This window comes from Lynx canadensis, chromosome A1 (assembly GCF_007474595.2).
Source record: "Lynx canadensis isolate LIC74 chromosome A1, mLynCan4.pri.v2, whole genome shotgun sequence".
NCBI lineage: Eukaryota > Metazoa > Chordata > Mammalia > Carnivora > Felidae > Lynx > Lynx canadensis.
In genome coordinates this window covers 196,703,470-196,720,617 of record NC_044303.2, presented here as the reverse complement: position 1 = coordinate 196,720,617, position 17,148 = coordinate 196,703,470, and the positions used below count along the sequence as shown (strand labels likewise).

General features: G+C 56.7%; 1 protein-coding gene across 2 annotated transcripts in view; it reads left to right on the top strand.

Moving 5' to 3' along the window:
- The window catches only part of SYNPO (synaptopodin), a 37,584-nt gene that overhangs the window by 16,399 nt on the left and 4,037 nt on the right, over positions 1–17,148 (top strand). Inside the window, exons 1-2 of one of the 2 annotated variants that reach the window (XM_030329300.1) lie at positions 5,168–5,339; positions 10,776–13,138. In XM_030329300.1, coding sequence (XP_030185160.1) covers positions 11,126–13,138 — 2,013 coding nt within the window. In that variant the 5' untranslated portion in view covers positions 5,168–5,339; positions 10,776–11,125. Of the gene's footprint in view, positions 1–5,167; positions 5,340–10,775; positions 13,139–17,148 lie in introns of those variants that run through there. The other variant, XM_030329292.1, reaches the window with a different exon arrangement.

The following is a 17,148-nucleotide window of genomic DNA, read 5'->3' as shown; positions in this document are numbered from 1 at the left end:
AATGCGTGCGTTGCAGGGTGTGCGTGCACGTGTGTGCACAAATGGCTGCAATGCAGGGGGACCCCTAAGACCCTGAAGGGCGGCGGTAGAAGGGCCATTAGAGAGCTTGGTTTCTCCATCTGTGCCCCACCTCCCCATTAGGTGCACCGTCGTCGTCAAGCCTGCCAGGTGCGAGCCTGCCTCGGGACCTTAACACCAGCTGTTGCCTCTGCCTGCTCTCTCTTCCTAGACAGGCACGTGCCTCACTCCCTCACCTTCTTCTCTTCTTTACTCAGGTGTGACTTCTCAGTGACTTCCGTCACTCTATTTGCCTTTGCAGACCACTCCCCACCCCATGCAGTCGGCTGATGTCTTATCCCTGCTTTATTTCTTTCCATAACATTTACCTTCTGACTTACTCGTATAGTTACTCATATATTTATTATCTTGCTCCCCTACCAGAATGCAAACAGGGATCTCTGTTACTCTTCCTGGCTGTGAACAGTGCCTGGCCCTTCGTTGGCGTGCAGTAAATATCTGTTGAATGAATGAGTCCATGCACCACCTATACTTATTTCCTTTAAATTGTCTAGTTTTCATTACTGAAATATCTACTTTTACCTCTCCCTAAGCAGTAATATGCCTTTCACAGGGCTGACGTGTTCATTATACCCCTCTGCCAATACACATGTGAAATTTACATAACTCTTAAGATTTCAGATTATCAGGGTACCGTTTAGATCCTTTTGCTGCCACTGGAGGTATAGGGGCACCGTTCTCTAGGAATCACTGTTCCAGTCCAGTCCCTTCTTGGAACACACAGACAAACTGAAGCCCAAGGAAGGTCAGGAACTAGTCCAGCATCTCACCCAAATTGTGACAGGACAGATACCAAACCTCCTGGCCTCCAGTCTTCTGGACTAGACTTGCCTCTAAACTGCCTTTGTAGTTTGAGGGACGAGGGGAGGGCAGCGCTGGGTGATCTAGCCTCTCCTCTGGCAGCAGAATCCTCCTGCTGGAGGGGAGCCAGACCAGCCTGGTAATCGGTGAATGGCATAGGGGGCATGGCAGGGTCAGCAGCCTCCAGCACACCCAGGGCCACAGTGCCCTCCAGGCTGTGGGGCTGTGCACAGAGAGGTGGGAGCAGCCTTGGCTGCACCTTCCCTTGTAGGACTCTTGGATCGGGGGCCACTCCAGGGCGGCCTGGACATTTACATCTAGCAAGAGGCAAACGTGGGCTTCAAACCTGGTTCTCTCTGCCACAGCACATTAGCGAGAGATTGACGCTGGGGTGCCCTTGCAGACAGGATGCTGGGGGAGGAGGGGGTGTGAGGGTGAGGGCAAGCTGGGCTGTGTCTGACTGCGAGCAGAATAGCAAGACCAGACCCAGAGAGGGCTGGAGAAGGGAGGACAAGAGAGAGACAGACAGACAGAGCCGGAGCCCAGCAGAGTCATGCACGGGTGGATTGTGCAAAAGGCTGACGTTAAATCCCCCTCAGGTGTGCACAGTAGTTTCTACTGTAGGAATCACACTGCTGTAGCTCACGTACTCAGCAGCGACTCTGCAAAGCAGATCTCATCATCCCTGTCTTCCTGATGAGGAAGCTGCGACCCAGAGAGGTGAGGTGACTTACTAAAAGTAGCCTGCCAGTGGTACGGGACGCCTTGCCGCACAGGGCGTGGGAGGCGCACAGGCCGCACCTCTGGCTGGACTTGGTAGAGGAGGGCTTTCTGGGAAGGGCAGGCAGGCTGAACGGATGTGGGAGTGAGAGGCAGGAGCCAAGGCCTCACAGCACTCGCTGGCCAAATAACCTTGGCGATTCCCCAAAACCTTTCTGAGCCTGTTTCCTCATCTGTCAAATGGGTTCAACCGCACCCCCAGGCCACAGCTTGCAAAGAGAAAATAAAACAACATACCAACGTAAGGATGATACTAAAACTGAATACCTGGAACGTAAGAAGTGCCCAGTAGACAGCAGCCTGAGTGATAAAAGCCAGGGGAGCCCTGTCCTGACAAGCTTGCCCTCAGCTGTCACCTGCCCCGACCCAGGGATTCCCAGAGCCTTCTTTGGCAGGTGTGAGCGAGCCTGGGACCCGAGAGCGTTGGCACAGCCCAGTGAGCCGCCAGGGGAGGCGGATGAGCACGCCTCTGGGGACCGGCGGCCTCCGGAGGACAGGTAGACAGGAGACGGACAGGCGGCCTCCAGGGGACAGGCAGAGGTCCCCCGAGGCTGGGGAGCTCTGCGGGGCGCTCCGGCTCCTTTCTCTGTTTACCCCGCTCTGTGTCTCCACCACCGAGCCCTGCCGTCATTATCATTCCTCCTGCGTTCCTTCTCCCGGGCTATTTATTTTTCTGTGAGGAAAGAATGTGGGGAATTTACCACAGGGCGCTGGCCTTCACTTTCGCTGCAGCGGCCTCTTCTGTAAGAGGGAAGCGGCCCAGACAGATGGCTGAGGACTCGGAGGCGGAGAAGGGTCCCCGGCCGATTCGGAGGCCCCGGCGGAGGGCGGTTATGTAACCCACCCGGAGGCCCCCCGGGCAAGTGGCGCGGTGCCTCCCGTCCCGGGCATGCGCCCTGTAATATACACAGTTCCGAGGAACTCTCCTGGGACCATCCCTCTTCCTTTCCATCTGGCCTTGACTTGGGGTAGGGGTGGTGGAGGGGCGTGGGTGGGGGTGGCGTTGAGCCTTCCAGCCTCTGCTGGGCTGGCCCGTTGCTTGGAATGCCCCCACAGCTCCATCTTTCAAGATGGAGGGCATATGCCACCTCCTCCGGGAAGCCTTCCCGGATTCCTTCATCCTAATTAATCTCTCTTCTAGGTTCTGTGTTCTCTCAGCACTTAATGGAATATTGTGCTCTTAGGTCTAACGCTGTGATTTGAGGTTTCATCTCCCTCTTTGCCCCCAGAGGTGTGGCTCCCTCCTTCCTTCCTTCTCTCCTCTCTTCTTCCAGGATCCAAGAAGGTCTTCCAAGATCTTCTAGATCTATGATCTAGAGTCTAGATGAATCTGAGATCTAGAGGCTGTCTCCCAGGATGAATGGTGGGGCGAACTGGGAAGGTGATTTGGACTGTGGGAGGGATCATCCTTCAGTCACTTATTTCCTCAACACTTACTGAACCCCTCCCAAGCGGCGGCCTCTGCTGAGCCTGGGGGCCTCCAGACAGGATGGAGGCCTCGCCAGCCCCGGCTTGCTACAGGGCCAAGAGAAAGGGCTGCATCTCGATGCAAGACCCAGCGTGCTAGGCCCTGGGCTGGGTGCTGGAGACCCAGAGATGGCCTAGGCCCACCACACCCCTGGCAGAGGCAATTTAGGGGAAACCATCTCCATCCACCCCCGCCCCCAGCTCACTACCTTTTGTTTCCTGGAGTAAACATTTTCTCTGGAAGGACAGGGTGTGGCAGTCCTTTCTGTACTCCTAAGGCTCCCAGGGCCAGGATGATGGAGGCCGGGCAGGCCTGGCTTACCAGGGCTGGACTGGGAGGTGGGAGCCTGAGTCTGAGCTTGGTTCTCTGTGAACCAGTCCCTTCCAGTTTGCTGTGCACCTGGGGCTGAACCTGACTCTCTCTGGGTCACCATTTCTGAGTCCCTAAAACTCGAATTGTAGATGAGTGTTTAGTCCAGTGGAGCAGGGAGGAGAGAGGTGGCGGCTCCCAGTCCTCGGCAGAGGACCCCACAGCAGAAGTCCAGCAATGAGCAGTGCCCGTAGCCTAAGGGGATAGCTGCCAGCTGAGGCCCATGCCCACTTGAGAACCCTCTTCTTAGGTTCCCCCCAACCCAGCCAGCAGCCCTGCCTGATCCCAGCCCATTTCCAACAGGGAGATACCAGGAGTTGGGCCGGGCCTGCTTCCTCTGGGCCTGGGTTCCTGAGCTTTCTCAACCTATTGCTTCTTCTGACCCCCTTCTGCTCTGAGGCCCCTGGGCCAGCTTGAGCAGAGGTGGAGCACTGATCTAGGAGTCTGGATGGATTGGTGAGGGCTTCCTGGAGGAAGTGGCAGCAGGGCTGGGCCTGGAACCGTGGGTGGGGGAAATGAGTGTGCTTTGTAGGCAGAGCTCTTCACAAGGAGGGGCCCGGGCTTGGAATCAGACTCCCAGCTCCGACTCAGCTCTGCCTGCCCCTTGCTGGCTGGGAGACCGGGGGTGAGTTCTCTGATTTTGCGGCTCTCATTTTCCTCAACAGAGGTTAGGGAGCCTCCCCTCTGAGTTGCTGTGAAGGTTCAATGAGAAAATATATGCTAAACCGTTAGCTCAGCAGCATCTGGTGCTCCTCACACGTTGGCTATTGTCATCCCCATTGACTTTGTCATTATTCTGCCAGCACTCATGGAAAGTACGGGGAACAAGGGGGGAATACAGAAGTGAAGCAGTTGAGGCCCTGCCCTGCCCCAGAGACTCTTGCAGTCTCAGGAGGTGAGGGGGCGGGGGGAGATGGGGGGTGGAATAAACCTAGACTGTGATTGCTGCAAAGCAAGACCTTGGGAGGGAGGAGGCAATGTGACCCACGTGGTAGGCCCTGGACTGGACGCTGGGCCACCCTGTTTGAATTCTGATTGTGCCACTGCCTAGCTGCGCCTCCTTGAACAGGTCACTTCACCCCTCTGAGCCGGTTTCTTCTCTAACATGGGATGAGGGTTGCTGTAAATGAAGCAAGGACCTGGCATGTGGTGAGCACGCCCTGAAGGGTAATTCTCACTCCTATGAATAATATGCAAAGTGATGAGGTTATTGAGTGGTGCATATAATACATTGGTGGGTCAGGGGAGGCTTTTTGGAGGAAGGGGTGGCATTCCAGTTAGGTGGGAAGGCTGGGGCGTGTACAAAGGATGTGAGACAGAGAAGGGTTCCTGTAGCGGGGTCGGCGCAAACCACACAGGGGAGGCAGGAACTCACAGGGTGGGCGTGAGAAGCACGGGCCATTGGATTTTCTCTGGCCGTTGCTGAGGGCACAGATAGCAGGTTAGCAAGCTTTCAGGCAGGCTCTGGTGTCGGGGGCCCTGAATGCCAGGATGAAGACTTGCTGTTTGACCCTCCACATCCTGGGGGGGCAGGAGAGAGAAGTGAGTGAAGCCAGGCAGAGGAAGATGAATCTGGCAGCATGGGGCGGGTAGATTGGCGGAGGAGAGACTGGGGGCGGAGAGGCCATTTAAAAAGCTGTTGCAAAATCGGTTTTCCTGATAAAGAGCTGGGCTGAGTCATCTGTGGAGGAGAGAAGTCACATCCAGCTTCTCCGTTGCCTTCGATGTGGGATTTTCCTCTCTTTGTCAGCGAGGCAATTGGCTGCCTTTCCCGGAGGCTTTGAGAACCGAGGCCGGCTCAGCATCCAGGGGGAAGCTGGGCTGCAGAGAGGACCCAGCTGGAGTGAGTAAGATGAGCACTCGGAGGTGCCTTTGTGGTTTGGGGTGTGTGACTTAGGGCATATGGCATCCCTCTCTGGTCTCAGTTCCCCTCTGGGCATCGAGAGAAGAGGCATGTGAAGACTTCTGCCAGCCTGTCAGTGGCAAGGCTGGAGCTAGGTCTGGGACTCCCATCCCTGTTCTTGTGCATCTCCCATGTCCTGGCAGTCCTCCTCACCTTAGTATGAATTATTCTCCTCCTGAGAGGAGGGCTGGCAGTCTGCCACAATTCAGTCAGGTTGCACTCACTGGGACTTTGGCGTGGATGGAGAACTCCCTAGGGAATGGAGGCTGTGTCATTTCCTCCTTTCAGCCCGGAGGATATGGGGCAGGGGCTGGCAAGGCGGTCAGGCCATTACTCAGGCCCAGTTCATCTTCCTGCCCCCAGCTGAGCCAGAGGTTGTGCAGCCAGCCATTGGTTCCTTCCTGACCCCAGCAGGGGGGCAGTTTACCCAGCCTGTTTACCTGTCCCTGTGCCAAGACTCCCGGGCGTCCACAATGGGCTGCCTCCAGCCAGTCTCTATTCCCACCTCTGGCTCCCTGTCCCACTCCACCCTGCTTGGGGCCTGGATACTCCCATTGACGGCAGCCGTGTGAAGAAGCATTTCCTTGAATTCTCTCCCTGTCCTGACCTTCTGCTCTGGCCTCCCTTCCCTTGCCCCACCTCCTTCCTTCAGATCCTAGGTCCAGACAGGCCTGGTGGTCAGCAGACCAGGCAACTACCTATAGAAGTGACAGGGGTGGGAGAAAGGGCTTATCCCTGCCTGAGCACAACTGGAACTTGGGTCTCCTGACTCCCAATACCATGCTGTTTCCACTCCCCTGGACTTTCATCTCCTAGCAGTCATTTCTACCTTAGTAAGAATGAGTTTTCTCAGCTCTTCTCCTGACAGGCAGAAGGGAGAGGATGCATGGGTTGTTGTAGGCAGCTGAGAGGGGAGAGGGCACTGCTGGGGACATCGATCATGAGATGAGGAAACAGGCGGTTCTGCAGACCATTATCCAAGAGCACTGGACCCAAAGTCTGGGGCTGAAAGGCGGAACGGTTAAGAAATGAGACTCTGCAACCAGACTTTGAGTTTTGGCTGGAAAGATCCGAGCCCTGCTACTTGCAAGTTGTATGGCCTTTGACAGGTCTCTCTGAGCTCCAGTTTCATCAGCAAATTGGGGAGCATGTTAGTGCTTACCTCTCGGAGTTTGGGGGGAGAACTGAATAGGGTAATGTGTGTAAAGTGTGCGGCACGACCCCCCGGGCTATAGTGAGGGCTGCCTGATTGCAGCAGGCACTGTAGCCCTTATTCTGACGGCTGTACTTGGGGCTTCTTGTCCCCCAACCCACTTAGGGAGTTACCCCTGTTGGAGCCAGTTCTCCTGACCCCGGGCAGCTCTTCCTTGTATCTACCCTCACTCCTTCCTCTCCTGAAGGCCTGTCTTCAGAGCTCCCGATCCAATGTCCAGGGTAGGTCTTTCAAGGGCCAGCACCCCAACCTGAGAAGAGGGGGTGTATGGCTGGCACAGGAACAGGCTGCAGCCAGGCAGATGGGGGGCTCAGCGAGATACCTGCCCCCTCTGGCCCTTGGCTGCCTCCTGCTTCTCTAGCACCAGGGAGCACCGTCTTGCACCTGGCTGGCCGGGGCTTGGCCGGGGGCAACAATTCCTGCGTCTGGGGAATGTTGCATGGACCTGCCTTCCCTGGCGCCCTGCAAGTGGGGGACTCTGGGGTTGGCCCAGCCCCCTTCCCTCAGCGTGGTTTGCGCAGGGTGGCAGAAATCATCTGGATTGCTGGCAGGGTCTTGCCCAAGCCTCCTGCCGGATTCCTTTTCTGTGGAGTCACTGCGGGCTGGGAGTGGGGGTACGGGAGCTTCCTTGGAGGCTGGACTCTCTCACCCCTTGGCCTTTTCTGCTGCCCTCCTCTTGTCCCAGAACAGCAGCGCGGGGCGGGGGAGGTTCCAAGCCCAGCCCGGGGGTCAGCAGACCAGGCCCTGGCCCGAGGCCCACTCTTCTCGAAGCCTCTCGAGAAGCCTCCCAGGCCAGCTTATCCCCAAGGGCCCTTCGTGCTCTCACGTTTGAGCATTTTCTAAACCCATGGCCTTTAGAACCAGTCTGGGGATAGGATGGAAGCAGAGAAGTAAAAAGAAAAACAGGAAAGTGCAGGGACATTGGGAGGTCTGGATTATTCAAACAATGAAGCACTTTCCGTGAGCCTCACACTGTGGGAACCCGTTAGCCAGAAAGCCTGGTGCTGTCTGGAGTCTTGCAGAGTGGGGGGTGAACCAGCTCCACTACTTTCTGGCTTTGTGACCTTGGGCAACTCACTTTCCCTCTCTGAGCCCTGGTTTTCTCATCACTAAAAGGCGGATAATAATAGTTCGCGCTTCCATAGCGTTGTTGTGGAAATTAAATAATATGTAGAATCAACATTAGCAATTGTGGCGGAAGAAACATTGTTGGGGCTACACAGGTGTTTATCCTGACCATACCCCAGGGGGATATGATTTGTATCTGTGACTCTGCAGGACAGTCAGGCTGGAAAGAAAAATCTGTGGCAGTAGGGGACAGAACCGTGTCCAGAGGTCGGGAGCTAATGTAAGGAGCACTAATGAGTAGAAGGCACCTCTTTAGGGTAGTGAGCTCCTTGTCGGTTGAGTATGTAAACAGAGACTTGTAACTCAGGGGCATGGTTTTGGGGACACAGGAATTATGTGGGCAGTTGGGCCTAGTGACCGCCATCTTTGAGATTCCAAGGTCCCGTGATTTGGGACAATAATCCCTCCCTCTCCATAACTCTGGAATGCCCTGCTGTGTGACCTTGAGAGAGTCACATTCCCTCTCAGGATCCCGATCTGTGGAGTGAGTCTCCTTTGCTAGAAAAAGCTCTGACCCCTCCAGGGAGTAGAGAAGGGTCACCAACGAGCAGTTTCTCCCAGGGAGCATGAGCCCTCTTGCCCTGTCCACTGGGCCTGATGGCAGCGAGCAGTGCTGGCATTCGTGACCTCATCGCAGCCTCCCGGCCCTAACGTCAGTGCTCTTATCACTTCTTCTCAGTCAAGGAAGCGGGCTCCGAGAGGTGTGATAACTTGCCAAGGTCTCACAAGTAACAAATGGCAGAGCCCGGACTTGGGCCAGGAGTCCTGGTTGCTAAGCAGGGCAGAGGAGACGAACATTGCGTGAGCCACGAAACCTCTCAAGGCCCTGCTGCGTGGCTGACTCGCCCCTGCCTACGACCCCCCCCCCCCCCGCACCCACGGCAGCAGCCTGGCCCAACCTGCAAATCCCTCATCTTTCGTGGATGGAGTGATCCAGGCAGGAGAGGAGCCCTACCAGAAGGGGGCAAGCGTCAGGGACACATGGGGCAGGTTGTTCTGGACCGGTGGGCAGGGTGTGTGTGGGTGGGAGCCAGATCCTGATGGGAGGTGGGAAGGAGAAGGTTGGGGCCAGAGAACCTCTTCGGCTATGCTGCTCCATGTGGATGTCTTTGTTGACCCTAGCGTGAGCTCTACTCTGTGCCGTCACTCTCTGGACCTCAGTTTCGTCACCTCTACAATGGGGGTGGTGGTCAAATAGCTCCTCTGGAAGGGCCCCTGCGGCTCTGGGAGTCCGTGAATTCTGAGCCTCGCTGGCAGGATGCCTAGAAAGACTGTCCCTGGAGACCCATTCAGCATGTCATGGCCAGTGCTAATGAGGGCATGGTAGGAGGGAGGGCAGGGTCAGATTCCTCAAGAACTAATTAGCTTCCCACAGTAGGGAGGGCCGGGGGAGGATGACGGAGGGAGGAATTTTCCCAGCCACTGACTGAGCTGGTAACCTTGGCCACAGGCTATCTCATCCATCGTCCCATTGGTCCATCTGTTCATTCTTTGTTCAATAAGCATAAATTGAGCACCAACGGTGTGCCACCTGGGCTCTGGGGATTGGAAGAGAAATGGTTGCCTACAGTGAACTTAAAGATTAACAGGGTTTGACCCCCAGCCTGATCACCGACCTCGGGCCCCAGACTCCAATCCTAGACTGAACCTGTCCCCCACTGACTCTGTCTCCTGTAGTGGCACCCTACAAGGTGCCAAAGGGAACTTTGGGGACGAGCAGGCATCTTGAGCATGGGTTGTGAGCCCAGAGGGAACCGGTGCTGACTTTCGCTTGGCCACTCTGCTGTGTGACTGTGGGTGAGTTACATACACAGCCTCTGGACCTCATTTTCCACTTCCGTAAAACAGGGGCAAGTAATGTTGGTCTCCTAGTGTTCTTATGAGGACAGAATAAACTAATGCAACGTTCCAGTACGGTTGCTGCTGAAATTAGCCCAATGTATTACTTTTATGATATCAAAATATGAGAACTTTAAAATGATTATGGAAATAAAAATGGGAAGAAACTCTATAAGAAGAAACTAGTAACCGTGGTTACCTGATTTGTGGTGTGGATGCTCGGGGGTGGAGGGACATTTTTTTACCGCACGCTTTTTTGTTTTTCTCAGTTTTCAGCCCATGTGAGTGTATTACCTATTCTAAAAAGAGGAAGTGTTAGTGTTAGCAAATGACTATGCCGTGAAAGTGTAAAGGCCCCTAAGACAGGCACATAGAAAATGTCCTGGGGGTTCATTCATGCATTCAGTAATACCTACCGAGTGCCCGCTTTATGCCAGGCACTATTGTAGGGGCCAGGGATAGAATGATGACCAGGTCAAGCAAGGTCATACATAGCCCCCTGAGAGCCGATGTTCTAGGTGGGGAGACTGATGATAAACCAGGAAATGTGTAAAGAAGATAATCGCAAATGATGGTGAATGCCATGAAGGAAATGAGACAAAGGGATAGGATAGGGGAGGGGAGAGTTGATTAGAGAGGAAAACCCCTCCAGAGAGGGAACATTCAGGTGAGTCCTGCATGGCAAGAAGGGACCGACATGGTATTCCATCTGGGATAAGATCATTCCAAGCAGAGAAAAGAGCAAGTGCAAAGGTCCCGGGGCAGGAACAACCTTGGCATTTCCAAGGAATTGAAAGAATGCCAGCAGGGCCGAGCCCAGTGAGTGGAGAGGGTGGTAGAGAATGGGTCAGGGATGTAGTGTGGCCTCTCCTGCTAGGGTGAGGTGTTCTTGCAGAATTTAATAAAGTACAGTATCAATAACCTTCAGGGAGAAGCCAAATAAGGGGCCGGTTCACCCTGAAAGGGTAGTCAGGGGAGGTTTTCCCACAGGTAGGTGGCCTTTGAGTTGGGCCATGATGGTTGTTGGGTCAGGGATCTTTCTGAGGAGAGGGGATTCCAGGGACTAGTGAGTAAAGAGCAAATCCCAGAGGAAAAGAGCATCTGTAGGAGGGGCATGGTGGCCATCTGTCTGTCTGTCTCTGCTCCCGTGGTTCTGCATTCCCATTTGCTAACTGGACCTCTGTCCCTCTCTACAGCATTGGCCCACAGCACCAGCCTCACTGAGAAAGATCTGAAAGAGGCCAAGGCCCGGAGCCAGCAGATCGCGGCACAGCTGACCACCCCGCCCAGCTCCAACTCCCGAGGCGTCCAGCTCTTCAACAGGCGTCGGCAGAGGGTGAACCAGTTCACCTTGGAGAACCCCGGCCCGAGGGAACGGGAACGGGAACGGGAACGGAAGCCCAGCCAGGAGTCCCTCAGAGAGCCCCCTGCCGGCCCTGCGGGCTACGCCTCGGGGCTCGGCCTCAGTCCCACCTCACCCCCTGAGCCAGGCCCTCCAAGGAACAGCGACCGCCAGAGCCCTGACACAGGGGTCCCCGCTCACAGCATGGAAGGATGCTCAGAGAAAGCCAGCTTGCTGCGGCACCTGGAGAAGGTGGCCAGCGAGGAGGAGGAGGTGCCGCTGGTGGTTTACTTGAAGGAGAACGCGGCCCTGCTGACAGCCAATGGACTGCACCTGTCCCAGAACCGAGAAACCCAGCAGACCCCGCCAAGCCCGCCCGCGGCTGAGGCCCACAGCCCAGCTGTAGACGTCAACCAAAACGTTTCCTCACTCAGCGCCACCCTTATCACGCCAGCCTCTAACAGCAACCACAGCCTGCCAGACGCAGACCACGCAGACGTCAACCAGAACCCCCCGGCCACTGTCGCCCCGCAGAGCCAGCAGCCCTCAGAAAGCCAGCCCCCTCCCAATGGCACGGTGTCAGATTCCAAACCCAGCACCCCGTGTGCCAGCGGGCAGCCCCCCGAGCCGGCTGCAGAGGTCAAATCCAGCACCCTCCTCATCGATAAGGTGTCAGCTCCACCTACCAGCACCAACACCTTCTCCAGAGAAACTACTCCCGTCTCCAGCTCTGGGATCCCAGCCCCAGATTTCGCGTCCAGCTGCCTGCTCATCGATGTGCAGCCGGGGGTCCCAGCGGTGTCAGCGGAACCTGAGCCGTCTGGGTGGGCAGCCACGCCCACGCCCACCAAGCTATACAGTGAGGTCCACTTCACACTGGCCAAGCCCCCATCAGTGGTCAACAGGACCGCCAGGCCCTTTGGGATCCAGGCTCCAGGGAGCACCGGCCAGGTGGAACGGAGCCCCATGGTAGAGAGACGACATCTCGGGGAGAAGGCCCGGGCTCCCCAGCCCCCAAGCGTGGTAGACAGGAGCCCTCGGCCACAGAGACATGTGATGTCCCACAGCCCCATGGTGGAGAGGAGGCCCGTGGCACAGCGCAGCCCTGCCTTGGAGAGACGCCCCTTGGGGAACTTCACCCCACCCCCCACCTACGCTGAAACCTTGTCCACGGCTCCCCTGGCTTCCCGGGGCAGGTCTCCCCCATCCTACTCTGCCCTCTACCCCAGCTCTGACCCCAAGCCTTCTCACCTGAAAGGCCAGGCAGCTCCGGCCAGCAAGACGGGCATTTTGGAGGAGTCCATGGCCCGCAGGGGCAGCCGGAAATCCATGTTCACCTTCGTAGAGAAGCCCAAGGTGACCCCGAACCCAGACCTGCTGGATCTGGTACAGACGGCCGATGAGAAGCGGAGGCAGAGGGACCAGGGGGAGGCGGGCGTGGAGGAGGAGCCCTTTGCCCTGGGGGCCGAGGCCTCCAACTTCCAGCAGGAGCCCGCACCCCGGGACAGGGTCAGCCCCGGGGCAGCCGAGGAAGTCCTCCCAGAGTGGGCCTCGTGCCTCAAGTCCCCACGCGTCCAGGCCAAGCCGAAGCCCAAACCCAACCAGAACCTGTCCGAGGCCTCTGGGAAAGGGGCCGAGCTCTATGCCCGCCGCCAGTCCCGGATGGAGAAGTATGTCATCGAGTCCTCCGGCCACACCGAACTGGCCCGCTGCCCTTCACCCACCATGTCCCTGCCTTCGTCCTGGAAATATTCCACCAATGCTCCTGGTGGCTTCCGGGTGGCATCCCGGAGCCCAGCTCGCACCCCGCCTGCCTCCCTCTACCACGGCTACCTGCCCGAGAATGGGGTCCTGCGCCCCGAGCCCACCAAGCAGCCGGCCTACCAGATGCGGCAGTCTCTCTTCGTCCTCTCACCCATCAAGGAGCCTGTCAAGGTCTCTCCGAGAGCCGCCTCGCCCGCCAAGCCGAGCTCCCTGGACCTGGTGCCCAGCCTGCCCAAGGCCGCTCTCCCGGCATCCCCGGCCCTGCCTCGGCCCTCCCGCTCCTCACCGGGCCTCTACACCTCCCCCGGCCAGGATGGCCTCCAGCCCACGGCCGTGAGCCCTACCTACAGCAGTGATATCTCCCCTGTGTCGCCCTCCAGGGCGTGGTCTCCCCGAGCCAAGCAGGCCCCCAGGCCCTCCTTCTCTACCCGGAATGCTGGGATCGAGGCTCAGGTGTGGAAGCCTTCCTTCTGCTTCAAGTAACGGACCCTGCAGGGATCCCACTGCCTGGCAGGGTCCCCTCTCCGAGGGCTGGATGGAGAGCAGATGTGGCTGGAAGTGGCACAGAGCTGAGGGTCAGGAGTATGGGGACCCAGGGCTCAAAGGCTGATGCTGCCACCAGCTAGCTTTGTGACTTTGGGCAAGCCCTCTCTGGGCTGCAGCTGCTCCTTCCCTGCCACAAGGGTCATGAGACTCCAAGTCTGAAGGATCTGCAGTCCGATACCGGATAGCAGGGAGGGTCACGGAGAGAGAACTCCCTTGGCAGGCCGAAATGAGGCTGGGGGGCTTCCTCTGGCCTTTGTGAGCCTTAGGGATGCCAGCGTCTTGCTGGGGAATGGCCTAGAAGGGGACCCTAACACGGGCTTCTGGAGCAAACAGCCTGCCAGTGCCTCTGTGCAACCAGCCAGCCAAGGGTCTGCCTCCTCAGCTGCCCCAGCTCCCGGCGTCTTTCTGCCTGTCGCTGGCTTCTTACCTGCACAGGTCTCTCTTCCAACTCTGCCTTCTGGACACCGATTCCTCTCCGCCGCTTCAGAGAGCTTTGCCTCGGCTGCCACGTTTTCTCCTCTCGTGGGTTCTTCTGCTGGACGAGGACTTAGCCTGCCACTGCTGTCTGATGCTTTTCTTCCTGCCCCTCTGCTCAACCCGCCTCCGTGCCCTCTCCAAACACCTGGCTCCACTTTGGGGATAGCTAGAGCAGTTCATCCCAGACCCCATCTGGCTGGCCCTCAGTGTGCTAGGGCGTGCAAAGTCCCGGGGGATCCCTGAGAGAAGGGGAACCCCGTAGAAGGATGTGCAGATGTGAGTGTGCAGTGAGAGAGCCCCCCACCCCACCCCGCTCCCCGCCCGGGCAATGTATCCATTGGCTAGTTTGGCTTCAACCTCAGCCGAGAGCTGCCCAGTTAAAAGCAGCTATCTCCGCGCAGTGGAAGGGGCCCCAGGGAGAGAGGCTGGAGAGGAGGGTCTGGTCCCATCTCAGCCTCCCCTTCACTATGTGAGTCTAGCCAAGTCACTTTCCCTTTCTGGGCCTCAGTTTTCTTATTTATATAGTCAGGGCCCTTCCAGCTGTGACAGTCTTCGAGGATTGAGGATATAGGCTGGTGCTTCGAGAGAAAGGCCTTGTAAGTGATAAGACAGTCCCCTGGAAAGACAAGGGGAGGGAATGGGCTGTTGCCATAGAACCGTTGGAGATGAGAGGTCTGTAAGGGCATCCTGGGGAGGGCGTGGCTGGAACGAGCTGCTTCAGGAAGCCAGGGGATCGGAAGCCTCGGCTGGGACGGCACAGGCTCAGGGTGGCCTAGAGACAGTAGAAGCATGGCAGGGGCTTGGGCAGGGGCCTAGCAGCTCAGTGGGACAGAGGAGGAGACCTTAAGGCTTTGAGGACAGGGCCGGCACTTAAGAGATCTGGATTCTACCAGATTAATTCCATGTGTATCTTTGGGTCTCAGTTTCCCCGTATCGTGAGGGTGCTGAGTCAGGTAGTGTGAGATGCTCACCACCTCTGACACCTTTGATGTGATGCAGCCCCCAAACCAGGCTTTGTGGGCAGGGAGAGAATACAGACGCAAAAGGCAGAATTCGGGTGGAAGCTTCCCAAGGCTGGGGGCCGAGCACCACCCACTTTCTCTTCCCCAGCCCTATTTCTGGGCTCCCCAGCGGGGTGAGGGGCGGTGGAGGCGGTGCCCATGCTGGGCTGAGCCTGCAGTTTTCGTGAGCTCTGGGCTCGTCTCCATGGGAACAGGGGGTGCCTTCCTAGTGAGTTCATTCTGCCCAGAACTTTGGGGGCATGCGTGGGGGAGTCGTAAGTGAGCTCAGCTTCTTCGTGCCGGGCCCCTCCCAGGACAGAGCGAAGCCCCTACCCTGGACCCCTGCTCCCTTCTACCCACCCCAGGGCCAGCAGTGGAAGAGGCCACCCTCCATCCTGCAGCTCCTGCGGCCAGGCTGGCCGAGCTCTTCCCCCAACTTTGTTTTCTCTCCTGTTCTCAATACACTCGGCCTCAAATCTGTCTTGCTTCTTTCTTTCTTCCGCACTCCCTGGCTGGTGGTCAGGACTCTCTCCTTCCCGATTCTGGCTTGGGAGGTGGGGTGGGACGACCCAGTTACCGTGTGGCGTGTCTCTGAGTACTGTTTGAATCTGCTGCGTGTCTGGATCTGCCGTGTGTATAGATGTGTGCCGGCTTGGAGGCAAGGGCTGCCTCTCTCTCGTCCCTGGGTCAGCACTTAGGGAACCATAGTCCTGTGGAAATCACATTCTTCTGTTTTCTCCTTCCTTCAGAGTTTGGCCAAAAAGGCTGTGGAGCATAGGGAAGACCCACAGCCCCTTACAGTCCATGTTTGTTTGAGTTCTTTAAAAGTGGAATTAAAAAAAAATTTTTTTTAATGTTTATTGATTTTTGAGAGAGAGAGAGAGAGAGAGAGAGACAGCCTGAGCGGGGGAGGGGCAGAGAGCAAGGGAGACAGAATCCAAAGCAGGCTCCAGGCTCTGAGCTGTCAGCACAGGGCCCGATGCGGGGCTCGAATTCATGAACTGCAAGATCATGACCTGAGGTGAAGTCAGACACTTAACCAACTGAGCCACCCAGGAGCCCCTAAAAGTGGGATTTAAATGCCTTGAGCCAGAGCATATACTTTCTGGTTCCCTCAGTCCCCCTCCTCCTCTCCCTGTTATCTAATCTGGCAGTGTCCCATATTTGTCACCTCCTAGCTCCTGAAAACAGAGTTTCTGCCCCTGGTGGAGAGGAGCAAACTGCCATCAAGAGTCAGAAGTGGGTTGTAGTCCCAGATCTATACCTGACTCCTTGTGTGACCTTAGACGACCCCTCCCACCTCTGGCTGGGCCTTAGTCTGCCTTGCGTCCAATGAAAGGATTGCAGAAGGCAATCGGGGAGCTAGCTCTGCTTGGTCTCTGATGGTTCCTGTCTGATGACTCTGTTCAAGCCTTCACCCCACACACATGCCCTGCGATGGGGCTGGGGCTGGGTTAAGTGGGCGCTTCTTTCTGAATCTTCACCCATGTGCATTTCCAGGGAGTTCTGGCTTATGTAATGCATTGAGAGCTTTGTCAGAAAGTGAACAGTCCTGATTTCTCACAGCTTTTTTGTATTGTGCACCCCACCTCCCCCCTCCGCCCCCCGCACAGAGAGTCAGTACCCAGACATGGCAGTTCCGATGAGGTCAGGCTCTGGCCTTCTTCCAAATGGTGAGGAGCTGCTTACCACTGCCCCACATTCCAACCCAGGCTCGGGAAGTCAGGCTAGGGCCACTTCCCGGCCCAAGCCTTCCCCTTGTGGCCACCAAAGGCAGACATAACCCTTAGAGATTTCAGACAGGTGTGATAAGTCTACCTGCCCTAGCCCGCCTTTCTCCTGGCTGCAGAGTCCTGGATGCTTGTTGATGGGCTGGGATCATAAACTCCTGGCCCCACTTCCCACAGCTGGGCTGACTGAAAGCTTCCTGAGATATGTCACAGCCAGAACAGCTCCCAGGGTCTCTGGCTCACATATACCCAACTCTGACCCTGGGAGTGAAAGGGGTGGATCCCACGCTGAGCTTTAACTTTCCAAGTTGATGATTGGGGTCTTGGATGTCCCCAGGAGGTCCCTAAGGGCCCCTCCAGCATTACTATCCCATGAAAAATCTCCTATTGGGACGGCTGTACAACATTTTTCTTTAGGTTTAAGGGACCCCCTTCTGAGTCAGCCCATCTAGTAGCTGCTGCATTGGATGGAGAAAACATAGTTTATTACTTCCTTTTGATTGGGAGAAATCGGATTCTGATTGGATGAGAGGCTGACTGGCTTGGCTGTGGCTGGTTACTGATTGGGTGAAAGACTGGATCTTTTGAATGAGTCTGGATTTTGATTGAGTAGAAGACACTGAATGGACTGGCTAAGTCTGGACTCTCAGGAATGACTGCTGGTGAATCTGGGTTGGATTGAAGGCTGAGTGGACTGGTTTACTGCTGC